The following is a 23,553-nucleotide window of genomic DNA, read 5'->3' as shown; positions in this document are numbered from 1 at the left end:
TGTAGATAACACAAAGTGACGTTAATTTCGTAGAGTTGATGAACAATTGAACCAACACAAAATTATGTCAATCGCGTAGACTTTGATGAACAATTTAACAAATAAGTCGATTGTAGATAATACAAAGTTACGCCAATTCAATAGAGTTTAATAAATAATTGAATATATATATATATCATGCTAAACTCTATTAATGCGGTAGAAAATTTTCTGAAAAATAATAACTGTGTGCGCAGATTCGAGGGATTTTTTCTTAAACGATACCAATTATGACGATATTTCGCCAACACTATCCCGTTGTGGGACCATTCCTATCAATCTCTCCTCCACTGAGTAGAAAACCCGAATTCCTGATTTTTCTAATTCTCAAGATGCTCTGAGCCACACGCGCCTCTCCCCCCCCCCCCCCCCCAAAGACGAAGGCCAAAAAAAAAAAAAAAAAAAAAATCATCTTTCAGTAAACAAAGTGCAGTCATTCCAACGCCACACCATTTTCCTCTCCACTATTCATCTGCGCAGCGTTATCTCTCTCTCTCTGTCTCGTAGAATAATGAGTAGGTCCTTTATGCTATCTCGATTTGTATTTTACTGATGTCCAACAAAAATGCGTCCGAGAGCGAAATGAACAATATAGATCTCAATTAGTCTGGGATTAACGCTTATTGATTGAGTAGAAATGAGCTAAATCTTATGATTTTTTTTACACAGGTTTGGGAAAGAAGATCGGGATAGGGCTCGAAGGTATCAATTCATCTCTATTCATAGATGTTGTAAACATTTTATAGTTGTCAATTTTTGCGTTATCATTTCCACCTGAACTGTCAAGTTTTTTTTTTGTCGTTTGGAAATTCAGGATTCGGAAGAATTAATCGTTTTATTACGAGAGCAGCTCGCCACAGAGACGAAACCAAGCTTTCGAATGCCAGTGATGTGCTTAAGACTTTCACTACTAAGGTATTTATTTATTCTTCCCAGGGGATGGTGCAAATTAAATTGCAATAAAAGTTACTATTAGGGAATTTTCCTTTGAAGTGGAGTTGTTTATCAGTGTCGCGAATGGAGTGGAATAGATGTAGAAGACTCATATAGCCGACCTCAAGTAGTTTATAAATGAGATATAGTTGATTGACTGTGCTGAATTCCCTATTTCTCAGAATGTGTAACAAACCAATTCTCAACACAAACAGAGACTTGTATATTATAATGGCTGGACGGAATTACACTCAAATAGGAAATATTATTAGAATGAACAACTACAATTAACTAGGAATTAATGGAACAAGAAAAGGATAAACAGAAGGAGATGAGAAGTTTTAGACATTAGAAGGATAGAGATGAGGAGCACAGACTTTGCCTAAGCATAATCACCATTCACATGCCCTCTTCCTTGCACAATCTGATAATTATAACAACTATATTTCCTCTAGCGCAGTAACTCTTCGACACGTGTACTTCAACCTGGGTCCCAATGGTAGTCCAATAGCCTTGTTTTGGGCTGTTTAATCATTTGACCCCAGCTAAAACCATTCTCAGGCCCAAGTGCCTCATTTTGTTCGGCCATATTCACAACAATACCTCCGTCCTCAATAAGAACCTTGTCCTCAAGGTTCGGGTTAAGAATAGTGTTAGTAGCACGCACTCCGCCAATTGCCTCGAGATAAAGGTGTTTTGGATAATAGAATAAGAAGAGCCGATATATCACAACTTTGGCAATGTGACATGAGACGGTTGTCACTGTTGTATTGACAACCTTTGGCATAACATCACCACAAATCATGGATAATTCTCTCCAAACCATAAGGCAGCAAGTGAGGAGCCTTGCATGGAGAGGGTCACACTTGCCTTGAGCTTCATGGATAATTCTCGCCCAACCGGCATCAAGAGCACTGATGGCTCTAAGAAGAAGGATGATCTTGGGGTGCAGTAAAAGAACTCTTTGTCCACATAGGATCATGGCACCTATATATCCTGATAAAAGGAGAGCAACCTCGTGTACATATGACATATGACCACTCCCAAGAATAGATACATGTATTACACTCATTTTGCAAAATTTCACACTTAATAGATATGTTTCAGTTGACTTATTCCCTCTCATTAGTCCACAGCATAGTTCTTTAGGAGAACAACAGTTTACAAGAGGCAAAGTTACTCCCAATTGCTGTTGACTACAACCTTTGACAAAGAAGACATCACTATTATGTAGAAATTTGATAATCTCAAAAGTCATACAGTAAACATCATTGGTGTATACCAGTTTTATCTCCTCGGCATAGTTTATATTCCCAGCTGCAGTGAAAAACCTAGTTCCAACAAGTACAACTACATTAAAATGGGCATCACAGCAAATTTGTAACATCAGCTCATTGAACGTGGATTTAGGTGGACCAAGTGCAAGCATGTCCCCAATTATAGCAACTCGTGCTGGGAATTAATGGAACAAGAAAAGGATAAACAGAAGGAGATGAGACGTTTCAGACATTAGAAGGATAGAGGTGAGGAGCAGAGACTTTGCCTAAGCATAATCACCATTCGCATGCCCTCTTCCTTGCACAATCTGATAATTATAACAACTATATTTCCTCTAGCGCAGTAACTCTTTGACACATGTACTTCAACCTGGGTCCCAATGGTAGTCCAATAACCTTGTTTTGGGCTGTTTAATCATTTGACCCCAGCTAAAACCATTCTCAGGCCCAAGTGCCTCATTTTGTTCGGCCATATTCACAACAAAATGTGTCTTAAGGTAGCAAGGCACCTTCCACATTTTCGATACAGAAATAGCTTCAGGTTGATTGGAACAGTAAAAATGATTCGGTACTTGTATCTGTCACCGTGTTGATCTTTTGAATTAGGCGACTGTACCAGTGTCTGACTTGGTAAAATGTCTTTGTCGGGAATCAAATGTTAATACTTGCACGTTTTCGAGAACCAAAAACTATATGACAAAGTAGAAAGAGAGAACTTATAGGTTCATATGTTCACCTGTCATGGGGCAATATGCTTTAGATTAATTTTCTTTTCCTTCTGCCGATGTTTTTGATTTGCAAATTCTGCAATATGTAAGGTTGAACTTCCATTGTAAGAGGATGATCAATTAAAGATTTCAGTTGAATTTGCATAGAGGAATTAGTCATAGTCAGTTCTTTTTCGACCTGTAGCTAAATAGTGCTTTTCAGAGTTTCCGTAACGGAAACATGGTTGAAAGCCGACTTCAGTTGCAAACTAGCTTGTGTTAATTGTTAAACGAGCCTTAGATTAACTTCCTCAGTTGTACTTGTTCTTGGTCTCTCCTTTAACTGAGTAACCTGCGTAAAGTGCACCATAATTCGAAGACTTCTTGGGGCCTAAGCACAAGGGATAAAGAGAGTTGTATGCTTTATAAAAGTGCTACAAGCATTTTTAACACAATGTTGTATTTTTTGGGACATGAAGTTTCACTTTAGTATAACAAATTTCATAATTCAGAACAACATTCAATCTCCACATTGAACCACCAAGACCATACACCCTTAAATTGAAATGTCGGGTTTTCATGATAAGAGTGAAGGGATAAAACCACATAATGTAATTTGTGAATGAGAAAAAGTTCTATTACTGATCAACAAGAAAAACAGTTATTGAAATAACATTTGATTAAGCTGAAGCTATAAAAGTATGAATGTCATGCCAACAACAACAACAACAACAACAACAACCCAGTATAATCTCATTAGTAGGGTATGGGGAGGGTAGTGTGTACGCAGACCTTACCCCTACCCTAGGGTAGAGAGACTGTTTCTGATAGACCCTCGACTCCTTCCCTCCAAGAACTCCCCACCTTACTCTTGGGGTGACTCGAACTCACAACCTCTTGGTTGGAAGTGGAGGGTGCTACCACTAGAGCATGAATGCCATGCCAAAAAGCTTGTTAATTTTGCTATAAAAGTATGAATGCCATGCCAAAAAGCTTGTTAATTTTGAGAGACTATTGCTACTGAACCCTATCCTATAAATGAATCCTGGATCATAGCTAAAAGAAGGATGACACATGGGACCTACAAGTAAGTATAACATGCAAATAATATAACTATGTCTAGAGTTTAGAGTATTTCTGCATGAACATGCTATGATTTTACCATACGTCAATAGGCAATACCTCATTCATATTTTATTTCTCGCTGTTTTTTTTTTTTTTTGGGTTGAACATATTGGTGATTCTTGTTGTACCAGCCTCTGAAATGCCAACTGTGACAACTATTGATAATGCTATGTTTTGGGCGTCATCATTTCTATGTTCTCGACCTCGTTGGCAAGACTCACCTTGCATTTAATTTTAGTTGGAGCAGTGATGAAAGTATATGCCTCATCTAAATCCTAGATGATGTGCCTGTGAGTAAGGAAAAAAGTTGGGATTTGTTTGCATAGATACTAGATACAGATGTGAGATTCAATATTAATCAATCAACTTTTCCTTGGTATATATATATATATATATATATATATATATATATATATATATATATATATATATGTGATAGGGAGTATAATAAAAGTAGAAAGTGATTGGAGATAATAAAGGGGATAACTTTTTGTTTGTAAAATACTACTCGGTACTTTTTTAATTTTTTCACTCTCTTCATCTCTTCTCTTCAATTTTTTAAAGATGTGGATCTTTTCTTAATATCTCTTTTTTTAACCTCACCCTAGCCACAGTTAAACACATCTGCCCATTGTCACAAAAGTGTTAAAATGGGCAAACATGTTTAACTGTGGCCAGGGTGAGGTTAAAGAAAGAGATATTAAGAAAAGATCCAGATCTTTAAAAAATTGGAGAGGAGATGAACAAAGTGAAAAAATTTAAAAAAAAGAAGAAGAGTATATTAAGGCACTTTCCCCGAGGCACTTCTTTATCATGAATCCTAGGATTGTATCACCAACTTCCAAGAGACAAGCCTGTCGCGACCAAAACCCAGCTAAAATCTCCGGCGTCCGACCACCCACGCGCCCTCACGCGCGGCCCAGCTCCGGCGACTTCTCAGCCACGCGTGAGGCTTATCCCGACCAGATCTCAAATTTTTTTCTTCAGACAGCCTCTTCGCGAGGCTGTTCCGAGTCTACCCATCCAACAATTTCCAAAATCCGACGACTTCTCAGCCACGCGTGAGGCTTATCCCGACCAGATCTCAAATTTTTTTCTTCAGACAGCCTCTTCGCGAGGCTGTTCCGAGTCTACCCATCCAACAATTTTCAAAATCCGACAACTTTCACTATTTTCCGGCGATAGGGGAGGCTTTTTTCGACCAGATCTCACTTCTTCTTCTTCAGTCAGCCTCTTTGTGAGGCTTTTGGGTCAGCCGCATTTAGATATGATAGATTCTACAGAGAGAAGCTCCTACTTCTCTCTAGAATCTAGAAAACTGAAAAACATGTCTTTCATTAAAGCTGCTTCTTGGACAGCCCTAGAACTTGGAAGAAGATGCCATCGAAAGCTCGACGTAGGGCAGGAGCCGCACTTCTCGGTGTTTGAGGAGCACACTCTCAGGCGCAAGGGTTTCTTAGAATCTTGTATGATTGGGTCTTTCTCCAAATGGGTTGGTTCTCCAGAGGCTGTTAGGAACTGGGCGGCAGAGGCATGGAACATCAAGGACGAGCTGAAAATATCGCAACTGGGGGACACACAATATCTCGTTCGATTTGTCGGCGAGTCTCAAGCTTCAGAAATTCTTGTCAGAGGAAACATGTGGTTCGATGGGAACTTCTTAAAGCTAGATAGATAGGTGGAGCACGATGGGTGTCTCGACCCTCGTTTCCCCGACGAAACATTGGTGGTCAACATGGTCGGTCTCCCGATGCATCTTTGGTGCCTTGACCTATTCAAGAAGATTGGAAAAATCTGTGGTGGGTTTATTAATGCCACTTGCAGCCTGCACGATCTTTCGCGAGTGAGGATTGTGGTGAGGAAAGGGGGCAGAATCCCTGTCTCAACTGTGGTGGAAGATGGCTACTTGAGTTACAGGGTTTGGTTGAACCCTGAATTCCGCCCTATATTTATGTTCGTGGTAGTGGCGGAAGAAAAGGTAAGGTCAAATAGAAGGGAGGGGAAGGGAAATCAGTCTCTGAAGGGAGGGGAGGACTCGCCGGATCAGTGGACTAAGCCGGAATCAGAAGTTAGATCGAGAAGAAACGGGGGGTTTGAATTTGGGAGAAGAAGTCAAAATTTTATCGGGAGGAAAAGACGTGAATGCCCCTGGGTTAGTGATGCGGGCTGGAAAGGCAGAATGGGCCGGTCCTCCTTTAACCACCATAGGGTCGGGCAAGTTTTCAGCAAGTATAGGCCTGGGATTCCACACATGGGCCCAACAACTTTTCCCAATTCTATTAGAATTGATTCCAAGGGGCCCAGATTATATCAAGTTGCGTCTGTTAAGGCTCCTAAGCATATAGGAGCAGTCGCTCCTTCATCTTCTGCCAATGGTGCTTCACACAGTAACATTTCTTCACCAAGCACTAGTGACCCACGCCCCTCCTCGGTCACTGCTCCAGGGGCAGCACAGGCTAAAGCTGGTGGTGTTAATCCACGACCTCCCGCCTCTGATGGACCCAGCTCCATCGCCCCCTCATCTTCTCCTGTGCTTAGCTGTGCTGAGGCTACACTCCAAGCTCCTTCTTCTTCAGGGAAGATTACTGCACTCGCCCCAGTTGATGTTAGTGGCGGGCCAACAATGCTAGTTAATATGCCGCCAAGGGTTCCATCCCAATACCCCGATGACGCTTCTGGTGCTCCCTATAGCAGCGGGGCGTTAATTTCAGATGTTGGTGCCTCTCAAGGAAATGATGAGATCCTCCCGGCACCTAAAGTTCCTACTGCTAGCAATGCTATGGTCATGTATTCCTCCGGCAGGAGCAAGGAAATGGTACATACAGAAGACGCCTGTCCAATTTCGTCACGGGTTGGAGGAGGGGATATGTCCTTCTGGATGGAAGATAAACTATTAAATTTTGGGAAGTTCTGAGGTGTTCCTTTTGAAGGGAAGGAAGATAGGGTGCTACAGCTGTTGAGGGAGATTGAGCAACAGTCTTTTTATGAAGGTGCAGGGAGGAAATAGGTCAAGGTGTTAAGCAAAATAATTTAGGGGATGTAGTGGTGTACCAGAGAAGGGGCCGGGTGTGTGATAGGGAGAAAGGGACCTCGGCTAGGGTGGGTGGGGAAAAGGGGGTTATTGTTACTTATGGAAGATGAGATTCTTTCATGGAATGTGAGGGATGTATAAGAGGTGAAATATGCTTCATTCTAGTGTCATAGTCTTCACGAAGGCACAACACATTTCATGCCTTTCCATTCCAGGTTGAATTAATCATCAAGATAATCCTTCCAGGTTCCTCAATGAACCTGATATTTGGCTAGATCAGCAAATGGCATATGCTACAGACGCTACAGGATATTTAATGCATTCCTAGAGCAAGCAATGGATCTCGATACACGGTAGAGAGCTACTTGACGTCTTGACTGTGTTTCCATGTCCCCGAGTGAAACTAAAGAACTTGAACTTTGTATTCTTTTTGGTGGTTCTGTCACAAGAATAAACGTCAAGTCAGTACTGTATTTACCCCCTGGAAGATGTTAGTACTACTTGTCTTACAATCCGTACGTCCTTTGTTTCACAAGCAAAGAATAAAAATGCAGAGTGGTTCATCAACAAAAGCCTGCCCTCTGACATTTCAAAATTTGCACAATCAGTTTTGTGAATCTCTTGGAAGACTTATTGTTGCCCAGTGTTTGAAATTTAATTTGATTCTTGAGATCCCATATTTCCTTGACATATAAATTAAGAGTATCATTCATATAACTACTCACTCGTGCATGTATGAGAATGTAACCTATGCAAAGTTAGTTTTTCTGACCCTTTGTGATGGTTTCCTTCCCCTGAGGGGCAATATTGCTTCTTAGATGAACCATCATAGTTGAACTTGAACCTCTAAAAGAGAGGAAAAATAGTTGCATATCCTAGTGGTTCAGAGTCATTAAAATTTTGTAATATGCCCTATGATTGCCCTTTTTATAGTATTATGTTCATGCTCACTGGGTTTGTTGTTGTTATTGTTGTTGTTGTTGTTGTATAATATTATGTCCATGCATTTGCTAACTCTGAGCCAGTGAAGTTTTTATCACTAAGATATAAGGCAGGAGTGGTTTATACACTATTATTTTCTTTTCAACAAGCGATGTGACTATGCTTCCCCTGAGCCGAGGGTCTATCGGAAACAACCTCTCTATCTTCACCAGGTAGGGGTAAGGCTGCATACACACTACCCTCCCCAGACCCCACTTGTGGGATTACACTGGGTTGTTGTTGTTGTTGTTATATAAAGCAGAGGTATCTTGAGATGAACAATTTCTTATCTGTAAAGGATGTACACACCATGCATTATCTATACAATATACTGCTTGTTTCTTTACTTTTGTCAATAGTTGCAGCTGTTGGAGTGTTCTTTTGAATCCTTTAGATTAGCATTGGATGATCCATTAACTATTATAACCGACTAAATGCCTTCTGTTGTTTATTCCAAAGCATGCCTCAGATGGGTTTGGATCTGCTGGCTTAAAGTCTTTCAGAGCATTAGCAATCATTGGTGCTGGAGTCTCTGGGCTCCTTAGCTTCACAAGTGTTGCTTATTCTGATGAAGCAGAACATGGGTTAGAGTGTCCCAGCTATCCTTGGCCTCATCAAGGCATCCTCAGTTCTTATGACCATGCTTCGTAAGTATATGCTATGCTGCCACATGGCAAAGTTTATTGGAGGCCATATCAATCTGTTGTTTATCCACAACTAAATTTAACCGTGTTTAAGTGAAACGGAGACACCCATTTAATTTCAATGCATTTATTTGCTTGATAGGATACGTCGAGGTCACCAGGTTTACCAGCAAGTGTGTGCGTCGTGCCACTCAATGTCACTAATTTCATACCGTGATCTTGTTGGTGTGGCATACACTGAAGAAGAAACTAAGGCCATGGCAGCAGAAATTGAGGTGGTTGATGGCCCTAATGACGAGGGTGAGATGTTCACCCGCCCTGGGAAGTTGAGTGATCGTTTTCCACAGCCTTATGCAAATGAAGCAGCTGCAAGGTTTGCTAATGGTGGAGCCTATCCTCCTGATCTAAGTCTTATCACTAAGGTACTGTCTTGGTCTTTTAGTTTCAGCTATATTGTATCTGCATTGCTTGACTTTTCTTTCTGCTTTCAGGCTCGACATAATGGTCAAAACTATGTTTTTGCTCTTCTAACTGGCTATCGGGACCCTCCTGCTGGTGTCTCGGTAATTTCTGTCTCTCAGACTCCTTTTGGTTTGTGACTAGATTTTGTTTGTTTAGAATAGGGAAGCAGCAAAAACAAAAATTCTGCAAATCTGAAGATGTAGTTCTGAAGAGATAAGGATGTGCTCCAGTTTAATTGGATGTTACCTGCTAATGACCACTGTTTCAGTACTCATTTATTGTTATCACATTTTTCTTGTGGATGTGTGTGAACCATAATACTTTTCAACTCTGATTATAGATTAGGGAAGGTCTTCACTATAACCCTTACTTCCCTGGTGGAGCTATAGCGATGCCTAAAATGCTTAATGATGGTGCTGTTGAGTATGAAGATGGTACACCTGCTACTGAGGCACAAGTAATATGTCTTGTTCTCTTTCTACTTTATTTATTGACCCCCTTTTGAGAGATGGAAGTAATATTTCTCTCACTGTGCAGATGGGAAAAGATGTTGTGTCGTTCTTGTCATGGGCTGCTGAGCCAGAAATGGAAGAGAGAAAGCTGGTAAGTTGCAATCTTTCATTTGGTCCTTCCCCTGCATTATGTCAGTCTCTTAATGGTGTATGAGGTTTTGGGCGTCATTTTTGTATTGAAGTTCTTTCAGTAAAGTCTCTGTATACTCAACCTCAGCCTTGTGCATGCTGAACTGATATGCTGAACCTCTGCCTTTTACATATTGATCTGATATTGGATCCTCATTGACAGTTGAATGTGCCATAAAAAGGAATTTTCTGACCACTTGGGTATTGTAATTCCTACAGATGGGTTTCAAATGGATATTTGTTTTGTCACTTGCACTTCTCCAAGCAGCTTACTACCGTCGCCTGAGATGGTCTGTCCTGAAATCTCGCAAATTGGTCCTCGATGTTGTCAACTGATCTCATTCACTTCTTGCAAATATGAACAGAGAACATTTCTTTCTGTGTACTCTTAAGTGTACGGGGCAGAAGGAATAATAAATTACTGCCCATTGATTTGAATTGTGAATGTTATACGACAGAATCTAGACAATAGATCTGTCATAGTAGCTATTCTTTTTGAGGGGGAATAAATAGCTGCTGTACTATTTACAGTATCGTCTATATGAAAGCTTTATTATTTAGAATTGAAGTGTGAATAGTTTCGATGGGCACCTTTTGTTCTGAAGCCACCAGGAGATAGGATTTTTGCCTGTTTTGGATGGAAGCTTTACTTCAAGTTTTATCTCCCTACTCACGGCAGCTAAATGGGATCTTTTCTCTAAAGTTTAATGGATTTAGATGAAATGGTTAAACTAATTCAGCATATAATTAGACGTAGTATATTAAGTAAAGGCTCTAGAATCTAGATTGGAGCTTCATTGCTACTCAAATAACAAAAATAGGCTCTACATTGGAGTTTCATTGTTACTCAAATAACAAAACAATTTAACGTTCTTGCCATTGAAAAGAAGAAAGATGAGGTCTTCACGTGGGGGTAGTTCTTGCAACCTGAAATAAATAAATATAAGTGAGTCATCTCTTATAGTTCTAAAGCTTTTAAGTGAAATGATTCATTTGATCAATAATAGTAGCATTTTCTATGACTGCCAGAGAAGTTTAAGAACTCCATCTCATCAACACACGTCTCCTCTCTCATCATCATCACCCTCACTCTTACCCTCACCTTCATCTTCCCCGAGGATGGCAAACGGTGCGGTGCGATGCGATTATGGGGCAAACCTGCTTAAACTCGTGAAGGCTTCAACCTGATCCGCCCCGTCCTGCCCTGCATAACATAATTTACTGTTTTCAACTCGCACCCCCACACCGCATAAACCACGCACCGCCTTGCACCGCTTAACAATTTTTTTTTTATTGCTTTCTTTCAAATATATAATATTAAATTGTAAAATTTATAAAATTATTTGTTTGAAGTTCAATTCATCTGTTTTCTATGTACAAAGTTTCTAATGCAATAATAAATATTTATTTGATTTTATTTCTATTTTTATTGACTGGTCGTTTTTCTTTGATGAATTCATTTCTTCTGTTTGGATAAGCTTATATTTTTTCTTTATGATATTCAAGATAGTTACTAAAAAGGTGAAATTTGCAAGGAAAAAGTCGACAGCCATAACTAGGTACAGAAAAATTCTAAGAAAAGAAGAAAATCAAACTTGTATTTTGATGACGTCCACAACACACCTCGATAAGAGATGTGATACAGTCGTATGCAATATAAATTACTCAATTATGAGTCGGGGTCGAATCCACAGGGAGTTATAAGGGGTGTTAGGAGTATGTACTTGAGGAAAGCGAGTGGATTAACTAAATTTGCATTTCCACAAAAAGTCTTGATTTCTACTTCTACTATTACTCTAACAATTGTAAGCTAAGTAAAAGAAACTAGAAATGAATGATTGTTTTTGGTATTTTTTCAAATAGTTTAAAAGCCTAGGGATGTGACCATGACCTAGGTGTTCGCCTAATTGGTTAAATATGTTAATACTTATTTTGTTGATTTGGGCGTATTATAGCTTTCAACTCTACGTTACCCACTCAATGCCTCTCGGCCAGAGAGCGATTTTGCCCAATTTGGCTTTCTTAAGCCCAAATGGGTATCAAACAAAATAGTTGATATGAGCTCAAGTCGGGTTCTTACTATCTCTAGTTTGAACCCTTTAATTAGGCTAATCGAACTCTCAATTAACCCAATTCCTCGTTAGCCAAGTTATCCTAGACTATGTCCCTCTTTCTCAAGTAGAGACTAAGTCAAAAAGGCATAAATCAATGTTTGCAACCATTAATTCTAAAATTGAAGCATGAACTAGGCTAAATAATCAACACACACTCATAAACAAGCATTAAATTAAATACTCATAAGGTTTACACACTAGGTTTGGGTCACAACCCTAGTAAAAATCTAGCTACTCATAGTGAGTATTGAAGAAAATAAAGAAGAAATGCAAAAAAACCCATAATCAAAGATTAAATTGATGAAGTATAATGTTTAAACGCTAAAATAATCAAAAACTTCCTAATATAGCAAAAGTTAACGGTTACAACCGCTTTCTACTCCGAAACTTGACCTAAAATTGTGAAACTCGTCTATTTATAGTGGGCTAGAATTCGCTGAAAAAAATACCCCTCGAGAGGTTCTGCGGCCGCACAATTCCATGTGTGGTCCGCATATTTCTTCAGTTGGCAGGATATGGAATTCTGCAGCCGCACATTTCTGGATTGCGGCTGCAAAGTATCTTCTGCGGCCGCACAATTCTTGTGTGGTCCGCACTTCAGCAAGGCGTCAGGACTTGATCTTCTGCACACTCTGAACTTGAAATTATTTGTCAGTGCAGACCTTGTTCTACGGCAGCACAATTCATGCGCGGTCCTCACATTGGTCAAAATCCTGTTGGGTTCTGTTGCTTGGTTTGCGGCCGCATATAAAATTCTGCGGTCCGCAATTTCTTTCTGCGCCCGCAGAAATCCTTCTGCGGACCGCACTTCTTTGCCTCTGCGCCCTTTAATGCCTTGTGCATCGGAACACTCCTTTTTGAGTCGGATTTCATCATGGTATACCAAACTTCCAACATTCCTGCAATTTGCACAATTTCTTTAGTTTTGGGAACGTAAATCAATACTTTCGGACTCAAGCAAAAGCAAAAAAGTACAAATAAGTAGTAAAAATTCCCACATATCATATTTTCTATTAATTTGTCTACTAAATATGGTGTAAAAATAAATATATTGACGCATATATGTGATATATTTGCTAAATGCTTCAAATAAATTGAATTGAGAACTGATCTTTAATCTTATTGGAGAACTTGTTCAATGTTTTCGTCAACCAGTTCTCCAATTGGTGTTAATGTATTTTACAGTAAATATGAAGAAGGTTAAAATGACATAATGAGAATTTCCCCACATAAACCAAAGATACAAAATATAGTTAACGGTTGAGATGACTTAAAAGAAAGTACGATAAAAATTAATAATAATAAAAAAATCTGTCTAAACCCTCATAAACCCGCGACCGCCCCGCCCCGCATCAGTTTTTAATAGAATGGCTTAAACCCATCCCGCCCCGTCCCACCCCATCCCGCATATTCTTAAACTTGCACCGCCCCGCATAGCTTTTAATCCGCACCACCCCGCACATGCACTGCCCCGTTTGCCGGCCCGAATCTTCTCTCATCCTTATTTATTGCCTCCTCTTCTTAATTTACAGTTTACGTTGTATATATATATTGTCTGCATAAAAAAATTTTACACTATCAAATCATCTAAAGAATATTTCTATGCATATAAGTTTCCTTAAAATGTGAGGTTTGTAATATTAAAAATAAGATATTTATATAACGTGATGTGTAAAAAATATTTAATATGATAATACATATAACTCAAAACTTTTTTATTTACTGCAAGTAGCATGCAACATGCCCTTTTACATACAACCAAGGATAAAGCTAGATTACTTGGCCAAAAGTACATATTATTAGGCTCATCGATGCCTTCGATTAAACAGTTTAACGGACAAGATGTCACAATTTGAATTACAGCAGTTGATTTTCAACATTAATTTATAGAGTTCTTTTGTTGTTCATTTGTGACCGTCTTGCGACTTTTTTTGGGGTCAAAGCGATACTTTCTATTCATTCACAATCTTTTATTCTAATTTATTTCTCATGTCTACCTGGTACTTAGTATTTGAACCTCATTGCTTTGTTTTTGGGATACATAACAACTGGAGATGTGACCTAAACTTAGGGAAATGATACATATGTAAACATTTAGAATTGACCTACTTCTGGAAATATTGCACCCCTAGCAGAAAGAACATTTCTAAATTGGGAATTTGGGATTAGTTCTTGAGTAATGGGCTTGCTTATGACTCCGACCTAAGGGTGAAGGATCTTGGCCCAACATCACACCAAAATCCAGATATATCCAAGGAGCCCAAAACGTAATAATGTGTGAGATTATTGTTCCAAATGAACTAAATTGAAAGGGCGATTTGCACAATTAGGACACTTCTGGTGCTATTATTGAATTTTTGACCCCTTTTGATTCATGAGCATAACTTTAATTTTAACACAGTCAAAATAGGATACTATTGACCTTAGTGGGCCCTTTGGTCGGAAATAAGTTAATTATACAAGATTAGTTATTCCACTTTTCTATGGAGATAAAAAAATATTATAATTTCGAAATACTTAATTCCGAAATTAATTATACCATAATTTTCTCCCAACTAAACATAGTATAAATTTTTTTAAAATTTAATTTCGAGATTAATTATTATTTATTCCCGTACCAAAGGAGTCCCAAGTATTTACCGGACAAGCAAGTGTAGTTTGCTGAAATTGAAAGTAGTTGGTTGTTGAAACCATTTCTAAGTTCCTACTTTCGGGACCAAAGACAAAGTACGAAAATAGAATCGGACGAGAATTCTTAGATTAGTCTGTAACATTTAAAGTCAACAGGTAACTGTCGCTTTCAGGATGAATAATTAGGAAATAATTGTGGACTTTCCAATGGTTCTTCATTGCTATTGGTCTTAGGCAGAAAAGGCCGCTGTTTGCGACTTCCTGTGAAGTAAGTGTAAGATGATTTATCTATCTATAAGTGAAGTATACAATCCTAAAAATAGCAAGTGTCAATCAATTTTATTCTTTTGATAATTTCTTATGTTTTTGTTCAGTTCAAACAATTCAACTGAAAGATGGGGAAAAAGCAAGTGATGGTGCCGGTTAATGAAGTAGACCTCACCGAAGTGAAATATGTGCCGGAAAAATTTGAAGGTTTTCTTTTCATCTTTTTCTTCATTTTCGTCCCTTAAATAGAGTTTCTTGGTTATGATCAAAGTGTCATTTTGCAGCTCCACATTTGACTGGTTTTTGGTTCAAGTTGTTTGTTAAAGTAATGGAGGCACCCTTAATTGGTTCTTTAATTACCAGTCACCTGAAGCAGAAGAATGGAATGACTGAGGTTTGTTTGTATGCACACTTGTGATTCTATGTATAAAAGGGAGATTTAGATATTAAAATTGATGTTTTTGATTGTCAGATTCTCAAGAATACTGTGATCCCAGAGGTGCCCATGTTCATTCCACAATTCCCTGTTCAAGGTTCACTATTAAGCTCTTGCTGCTTTTATCTTTCAATCAGTTTATTCATATTGTATGTTATAGTTTTAGGGCACAATGGACGAAAAACATCTATATAGGTAATACCAATTAGTTAGGATTAAGTTTTACTCATGCTAGTACATTTGCTTCGGGTCTTGTTAGAGATTTATATATTGGTAGAAAATGGAGATAACTTCTTGTGCTAGTGCTTTCTAATAATATTAGACTGAGACGGGCTCAAAATGGAGTGACATGGACACGGAGTATTTATATAGCTGATCTCAACTTGCTTGCGATTGACACTTAATTGTTGTTGTATGTTTAATATACATCAATGTTTTCTCTTGGAGTAGGAAGATACCTTTTCCTTTAAATATGTCATTTCATTGAGATGGCACTGCTTAACTATCTTATTGTGCTGCTTGTTATCTCTCTTCTTTGTTTCTATTAGTTGGTGAATCGTATAAATTTCTTGCCAGCAAAAGTTCATGCGCTATCCTTTATATCTGAGGCTAAGCTTTTTACCGTTTAGATTTTACTCATTTAGCATGACATTATTGGTGATAAACTAATACTCAGCTGATTTTCTGACATGTAACTGGAAAGAAGCATAATACTGTGGGATTCCATGATTTTGTTGAAGTTGGAATTCAGGAATTGTTAAGGTGCTTTTCTAATGTTACTGACTTATTTAGTATGTATATGAATTTAGATCCAGAGCCTGGTGTTGTTTGCTTAGAAGAAGATGGAAAACCTGAAGAACGGGTTGATTTAGCCTTGAAGTGTCTTCCACATTATGATCCTTCTAGCAGTTGGAATTCTGGTTCAGGAGAACCGTTCCCATTCCGCTACTGGAAAATTCGTGATTATGGATATGCTTACAGATCTAAATTTACTACCCCATCTATGGCAAGTGATTTTCCATTGATTGTTCCTATTTTGGTCATCTTCAAGAATAATAAAAAGCTCTATTGTGCTAAAGGTTGCAGAGCACTTTATCTCAGCAATAGAGGTACTTAATGATAAGCAGCCCTCAGCACCGTTATTAATCTCCTTTGACCCCAAGGAGGTGAGAAGGCAAGCTGCATCTTCCACTCAAAGATTTGAGGAAGGTATTTTAATTTGTTGATGTGCATAAATTGGCTGTTCTGAAAATCTACACATTGCAATTCACAGTTTCTTGTATTTTGTTCAATTATATTAGCACATGCCGTCAAATAAAAGATGAAAATTGATATTAATTTCCTGCGAATAAAGCATATCTTGAATTGCTGTGCCAAGTCTGTAGATCTCATTACTGAAGTGTTTTTCTTTTCATCTGTTTTTGTTTTATTCCGATGTGGTCATGGAGGAATACCATTGTCGATCTTGGATGGGATTTTAATTGCAGTCAAGGATGACATTGATTGCTATCCTCATCCTTCAAAGGGTATGTGTTTAACTTCTCATTTTCTCTGCGAATATCTCTGCCATTTTTAGCTGAAAATTTTTCCCTGTAAAAATGAGCAGGTGGTTCTACATGGTTTCATGAGGTTCGCCAGGTAAACACAGATGCAGTTTCTGTGTCAAGATTACGAAGCAGTGGTGCAATTTTAGTAGGAAAGACAAATATGCATGAATTTGGTATGGGCACAACAGGGAATAATCCGAATTACGGGTAAACTTTTGCCTTGAACCTACAAATAAGCAAATGTTAGAAGCGGTAACCTTTTGACATGACTTCTTTTATTCTTTTTTTGTTAAAACAAACTTGATAAAGATATATGCTAAACATTGGTTTTGCGAATGTTGAAGAACGAACTTGGGTATATTTTAGGTTGAGTGTATATTTTACCTTTAACATCACTAATGAGCATTTTCCTATGGCAGTACACCTGGAAATCCGCATAATCCAAAAAGATACACAGGTGGTTCTTCCTCAGGTTCAGCTGCAATTGTCGCTTCTGGATTGTGTTCAGCAGCATTGGGAACAGATGGTGGAGGTTGTATAACATATCAGGCTAGTGAATTTGTATCTTCTTTTGAAATAATTATAAGATTTTCAGGCTTTATTCATCTGAAGTCCAGGTTCAATACGAATTCCTGCTTCTCTTTGCGGGGTTGTCGGCTTGAAAACAACATTTGGACGGACTGACCTGACAGGGTAAGTTCATGAAGTGTAGATCAATGTGCATCTATACCAAATTGGTTTTATCCTTCTGAATATATTGTTTCTCCCGGTAAAACTTTTCTACTGTCAAAGCTATGATCTGCCTATACAACTTGCCAACTTCAGTTGCTACAGTTTAATTTTCTAACAGCCTAAAGGACTGTTCTTTCCTATATTTAGTTATCCGTAATTTATGGATTTCGGTTTTATCAAGTCTCTATGTTAACATTCAATATCATACCTTTCTTGGTCTTTTGTCTGAGATCAAGCTTTACTATCTGATCTTATCAGTTTATAGTTTGGTTCATCTCTGTTCTTTTATCAGGTCACTGTGGGAAGCAGGAACAGTCACAATTGCTGGACCCATCACAGCTACAGTTGAGGATGCCATACTTGTGTTAGTAATGGGTTTCACCCAATCTTTTTTTACAAACAAATAGTCAATTCCGGTCATGAGCATATTGTAAAGAATAATCTATCTTGTAATTGGCGCAGTTGTGTTATCACTTCTTCATATGCTATAGTAGTTTTATTTCGATTGAAGTGTCATCTTATATGTTTGAACATAAATAGAATCCATAGAATGAATACATTAATCATTGAAACTAATTCTACTAATAGATATTAAAACAACCTACATGAAAACTAATACACGAAATCACTCTAAGTAAAAATATGCTTAGAGACTCTTGAATCTCATTATTTCTTGAATACTTGTAATAGGTACTGAAAGTCAGATGTATTTGCTCCCTATGCCTTTAGAGTTCAAAGGCTATTAAAGTTAAAGATTAGAAGTTTACTGAAAAAAGTATAAAGCCGCCAAGATAGTCAGCTTCCAAGGAACAATGCTAGATCCTAACCATGACAAAACAATGTAACTTTCCTAACGCATGTCACCAGAGTCCTATTGTCTTCAATTAGGTTGTATATATGGGGATAAAGTTTTGTTAAATTTGGTCAAGCTCTTGATCTGGTCATAAGACCACTCTTACAGTTGATATGTGTTGATTATTGCTGTTGTTTTTTCCCAACTTTTCAGGTATGCAGCAATCTTAGGATCCTCTCCAGCTGATCGAATTCCACTGAATCCTGTAATCACTCGCAAAGTGTACTTTTGCAAAATTTCAAGATATTGTTCTGCTTGAGGGTCCAGTTTGACTTTTTCCCCCTCCGTTCATGTAAATACTGTAGCTAATATTTGTAAAGAGGGCAGCAATCATTTTTCAACATTGAGTTTTTCCACTAAAATTGCAGTTGTGTTGATCGCTTATGATACTCAAGCATTTTGATTACCATAAAAACTTAAGTTTGGGGTATTTTTCTTCAGCGAGTCAGCGAACTGTTCGCTCTTGGTTCAGTTTGGGGATGTTTCTTCTGCTGAATGTCCTATTCCTATCCATGCTGCAGTATTCACCCTACTTGTATCATATAGAAGACTATTTCGGTTAACTTGCTGAAGAAAAAGGTGGCAATTTCCCTGTCCATTGTAACCACGCTGTCTTAGGTTCCCAAAGTGGATTTGATATATCTAAAAAAGACCAATCTTAATCATAGGATTAGTTTGATCCTATACTTGTACAGGAGACTCTTGTTATAGGTTCAATGCAGAATGAGTTCTTTTCATTGGATTAAAAAGTTGTATTCTGCATTAAGCAAGCTGTTATATACTCACATTATTATTAATTGATTTTTTTTCAGTCCCTCCCTTGTTTACCAGATTTATGTTCCAATGAGAGTTCAAACATTTTGGGATCACTTACCCTGGGAATGTATACAAAGGTCTTGCACTTCTGGTTTCTTAAGGTTGTTGGTGACTTTAACCTTCTTGGTTGAACTTTGGCTGATACGAGACATCTTTTACAGTGGTTTAACGATGTTAGCTCAACCGATATATCTGACAAGTGTGAAGATGTCCTAAACCAACTATTTCATCTGTATGGGTGCAAAGTAAGTCCATGTTACCCTTTATTATGTAACTGATCAATTCTGTCAGAATCATGCATTTTACATCAAGTTTGTTATCTATTTTAGAAGACTTTATGCTTAAACTTCAGATTCAGTTTCTGGATGTAACTTTGTTATTCTATTTTTCCTGCTTAACTCTTTGCAATCAAGACAACAGAGATTGTCATACCGGAGCTTCGCGAGCTGCGCACAGCCCATACTGTTACTTTTGGATCTGAATCGCTATGCTTATTGAATCCTGATTGCGAGGATGGGTATATCTATTTTCCATTCAAGCTATTGGTACAACTGCTTGCAATCTTGTAGTTTGGACTAATATAACTTTTTTTCATTTTATGTAGGAAAGGAGTAAGATTGACTAATGATACTCGCACAAATCTAGCACTCTTCAGATCATTTGCAGCATCAGATTATGTTTCTGTCCAGCGCCTTAGGTAAAGAATAAGTTACTGAATTACTTCATACATGTTGAAACAATTTGTTCACTTGTTTGTTATAATATCGAATTAGGAATGTGAAAACTGCATTTGTGTTGTGGATCAGTGGCATATACATATGATTCTACATTTAGATAGACTTTCCTAGCTTTAACTACATCAGCAATTTTAGGTTTTGCTTACCTCATTTTAAGCTCATTGTGTGGCTTAAAAAGTTATCATCTTCATATCCTGATTTTAAATTTTCAATTAGAACAAGATATTCTCAGAAGAGCACATTAGAATCCATGTTCACGCCTTTAATTTCATTATTAGTTTACTCCATAGTTACTTTGTATTTCTGAAGTGTCATCTAATGGTTCTTTCTGTCTTATGTTAGGCAACATGTTAAGTGTCAGATGTACTACTAGATTTTATCTAAATATTAAAGGATTTCAAGACTCGCTACAAAATTGCATTTAAAAATATGATAAAATTTGTTCAACTTATTTCAGCTTTCCGGTGTCTCTTATTGCAGGCGAAGGATAATGCACTACCACATGGAGATTTTCAAGAAAGTAGATGTCATTGTAACACCTACCACTGGGTAAACTAAGTTTTTGCACTTTATGGGCCCTTATATCTAAGTACACTCGATTTCATAACTTCAAATTTTATTCTTCCAGAATGACAGCTCCAGTAATTCCAAAAAGTGCTCTTGAAGTTGGAGAGACAAATTTGCAAGTTGTAGGTAGGTTAACATCATTTTATTACTTTGAGGTTAATAGTTCCTGAGATACTCTGTCATCTCCTTTATCTCCTCTAGGTCCTTGCTGTTGATGTGCTACAGTATAGGTAACTGGCAAAGTTTGGGGACACAAATACCAATTTTGTGGTTTAGCTGCAAAAAGATTTTTTTAAGCCCGGGTCCTTTTTACATAACATTCTCGGCTGCCCTCTAGCCAGTGACTAGCCCAGCTATGGAGCTAGGTCTACACCGCCACGTTGAGACTATCTTTCACGTTTCTACGGATTGCATCTAGGGTGTGTCAAATAGGCGGGTTGGGCTATATTTGGGCAGGTAAAAATGGGTTGAACTAATAAACGAGTGGGTCATAACCCCTCCAAAGTTTGCTTGGGTCAAAGTTGGGCGGGTTAATTTGGGCTATTCGTTGGATCATAAACCAAAATTTGATTTATGCAGGCATTGAAGACAGGCAGGAGCGTATGTAGCATATAGGTGACGGGTTCAACTGAACCCATAACTTTCGATGCAAAGCATAAATTTATGTGTAAAATTTACTAAAATTGCAACAAATAGTAGATTTGAACCCATAGTTTTAAAAATATAATTAGTTCAATGCTAAAAATCTTAAAGGCTGAACCCATAGGGTTTTAATCCTGGATCCGCCTCTGAAGACAGGTATGTACTTCGATTTTGAAAGTCGTGAAGCGTTCTATCTCACGCAATATTCTGAATACTACTACATTTCTTTTTGCTACGATGAGCACTTCCAGATGATGTAACTTTATTTTAGACTTCTTAATACTTACTCGTTTGCTATTCTTTTCAGCAAGCCTAATGCAATTTGCTATAACAGCAAACATTCTCGGGCTTCCAGCAATTTCTGTCCCTGTAAGTGACATTCATCTTTTTCCTGTTAGGCAGTCCACAGAGAGAAAATCTCAGAAAAGGATTTGGAATGGAAGGACCTGCATGTTGATGATATGCAAACAAGTTTTTAAGCATTTCAACCTATATATATATATATATATATATAAGATATTGCGCTAGGAAATCGTTGAATATGGGATTCTAGGAAGGAATAAGTGCCGATTTTGATTTCCCTCAGCAAATTCCTCACTAATTATGTTGAAACAGGTCGTGTAAGTGGAAATTTTATTCTTCTCTTTATTCACATTAACCAGACCAGATAATGTTTGTCCGAAAAACCTGAGATGTGAAGAGATGTTTTTACAAATCAGAAAAAGATACAAGGTTTTGATTGACTATTAAAAAGAGTGTTTTTGGGTTCTTCGTTCTACTTTTATTGTCGGGAAATAGGTAAACTTAGAGCATCCTTTTATATGTGGCCTCTGTATTCCAAGATCAATTTATTACACAAATAGCTTTGCTAGGTTTTTCTGTAGTTCAGTGTGGACAAAATATAACTATCACTACCACAAGAACAGAACTTCTCAGTCAGACACTTTCTAGTGTGCCACTTCCACATCCTCTTGAAAGGCACATCATTAACTATTTTCTCTCCTATAGCATGTCGAGTCTCTTCTTTGTTCTGATTCAATTTCGTATTGATAGCTTGATCTCCTTTTAGCCTTTGAAATTTCAGTATACCATTCTTCGTTTAGTAGCAGCTAATTTGCTTTAGATAGAGGAATGGACACAATTGGCCATAGACTTGCTCATGGATTGACTATGAAATAAGATAAAAGTATTATAACTCCTCCCAGATCACACTATTCTTTTGGATGTCCTTAAAGTTTTCTATATATGTGGCAGAAGATTTATGAAATCGAGTTTTCATAGGAACATGAAGTGCGTAGCTACAAGAAGACCAGAGCTGTCTGTCATAGTGAAAATACCAAAATAGATCTATTGGTGCTTTCTGCATGCTAGTTTACTGTCAAGGACCTGCTCAACTTCTTTCCATCTAATTTTGACATGCAGCAATAGACGACTGAACTCTTATCTCTTTTCAAAACTTCTCCATCTGTATTTGCATAACGTCTGTTTCCTTTAACACTAAGATGTCTCTTGATGGCTACCAATGTAGGATCATAATTATTCTAAAATATGTGGATGTCAATTGTCAATCAACATCATGTGTTCCAAAGTTTACCTGTAGCTTACTAATTTACCTTTCTCTCTCTTTTGTTTTTTCATATGCTTAGATTGGTTATGATAAGCAAGGACTTCCAATAGGCTTGCAGCTTATTGGTCGTCCGTGGTGTGAAGCTACAATCTTGCGTTTAGCTAGTGTGATAGAGGTATTCTCCTCCATCTCTACCACCACCCACCCCAACCAAACAACTGCTAAAAAGTTATAGATTGATTTTTGACTGGACATTTTGACTTGTGCTTTCAGGAAATCTCTGCAGAGTATCGGAAGAAGCCAATGGAGTTCTATGACATCTTGAAAGGGAAGTGAGAATAATGTTTTTCAAGACAGAACTGAAAGAGAGCGACGGAACTGACAGGAATAAGCTTAAGCCTAACCTCCGGGTAAGAAAAGATTTCATCACAAATGAATTTACATAGAGAACGAATCGAATAAGAGCTGAAGAACCATACTCCTAGATATAGAAATGTGGTTGCTTTTTCAATAATTATAGCTAGTGGAATTTTTGGTGATATATGCCTTCAATTCATGTATTTAGTACCAGCAACCTTTCTGTAATTTTCTACATCCTTGAAGTTGTACACTGAAACTGCTTCATTCATAGTTTAATGCATATTTGGTTAATTTTTCCTTATATTCTATTTTATTTGGTTATTTTCTCCAAATTATGAAAATGCATGTATAATTAGAGCAATTAAAGAGATACAACAGAGGCAAAGGGAGCTTGTGAAAAAGTACAACATATACTCTTACAGGGAACCACATTCATTTTCCAAA

General features: G+C 37.8%; 2 protein-coding genes across 3 annotated transcripts; both read left to right on the top strand.

The window, feature by feature from the left end:
- Positions 1 to 285: 285 nt before the first annotated feature.
- Positions 286 to 10,403, top strand: LOC104094028 (cytochrome c1-2, heme protein, mitochondrial-like). The gene is made up of 9 exons (XM_009599885.4): positions 286 to 554; positions 709 to 741; positions 854 to 954; positions 8,553 to 8,740; positions 8,880 to 9,159; positions 9,229 to 9,300; positions 9,540 to 9,656; positions 9,737 to 9,802; positions 10,060 to 10,403. Exons 1-9 carry the CDS (start codon positions 551 to 553, stop codon positions 10,174 to 10,176), a joined length of 978 nt encoding a protein of 325 aa, XP_009598180.1. The 5' UTR covers positions 286 to 550; the 3' UTR covers positions 10,177 to 10,403.
- A 4,249-nt stretch (positions 10,404 to 14,652) lies between these two features.
- LOC104094026 (fatty acid amide hydrolase-like) lies at positions 14,653 to 23,410 on the top strand. 2 transcript variants are annotated; one of them, XM_009599882.4, is made up of 21 exons: positions 14,653 to 14,853; positions 14,960 to 15,059; positions 15,137 to 15,246; positions 15,325 to 15,385; positions 16,098 to 16,294; positions 16,368 to 16,497; positions 16,737 to 16,814; positions 16,895 to 17,042; positions 17,255 to 17,367; positions 17,453 to 17,528; positions 17,860 to 17,931; positions 18,574 to 18,625; positions 19,233 to 19,313; positions 19,398 to 19,481; positions 19,650 to 19,753; positions 19,841 to 19,933; positions 20,454 to 20,522; positions 20,602 to 20,666; positions 21,490 to 21,551; positions 22,829 to 22,924; positions 23,023 to 23,410. In XM_009599882.4, exons 2-21 carry the CDS (start codon positions 14,981 to 14,983, stop codon positions 23,083 to 23,085), a joined length of 1,833 nt encoding a protein of 610 aa, XP_009598177.1. In that variant the 5' UTR covers positions 14,653 to 14,853; positions 14,960 to 14,980; the 3' UTR covers positions 23,086 to 23,410. The 2 variants fall into 2 exon arrangements, with proteins under 2 accessions (XP_009598177.1, XP_009598178.1); XM_009599883.4 differs by having other exon boundaries at positions 14,653 to 14,859.
- The last annotated feature ends 143 nt before the right edge of the window (positions 23,411 to 23,553 follow it).

This window comes from Nicotiana tomentosiformis, chromosome 12, assembly GCF_000390325.3.
Source record: "Nicotiana tomentosiformis chromosome 12, ASM39032v3, whole genome shotgun sequence".
Lineage (NCBI taxonomy): Eukaryota > Viridiplantae > Streptophyta > Magnoliopsida > Solanales > Solanaceae > Nicotiana > Nicotiana tomentosiformis.
The sequence above is the reverse complement of the archived record's forward strand: the minus strand, read 5'-3'. Positions and strand labels throughout refer to the sequence as shown.

Bases quoted from the DNA above. Each gene is read 5' to 3' on its own strand.
- LOC104094026 (XM_009599882.4), top strand. From the start codon at position 14,981: ATGGGGAAAAAGCAAGTGATGGTGCCGGTTAATGAAGTAGACCTCACC. The intron at 15,386-16,097 runs GTTCACTATTAA...ATATGAATTTAG, and splicing joins TCCACAATTCCCTGTTCAAG to ATCCAGAGCCTGGTGTTGTT. The intron at 22,925-23,022 runs GTATTCTCCTCC...TTGTGCTTTCAG, and splicing joins GTTTAGCTAGTGTGATAGAG to GAAATCTCTGCAGAGTATCG.
- LOC104094028 (XM_009599885.4), top strand. The intron at 955-8,552 runs GTATTTATTTAT...TTTATTCCAAAG, and splicing joins TTAAGACTTTCACTACTAAG to CATGCCTCAGATGGGTTTGG. The intron at 9,301-9,539 runs GTAATTTCTGTC...CTCTGATTATAG, and splicing joins ACCCTCCTGCTGGTGTCTCG to ATTAGGGAAGGTCTTCACTA.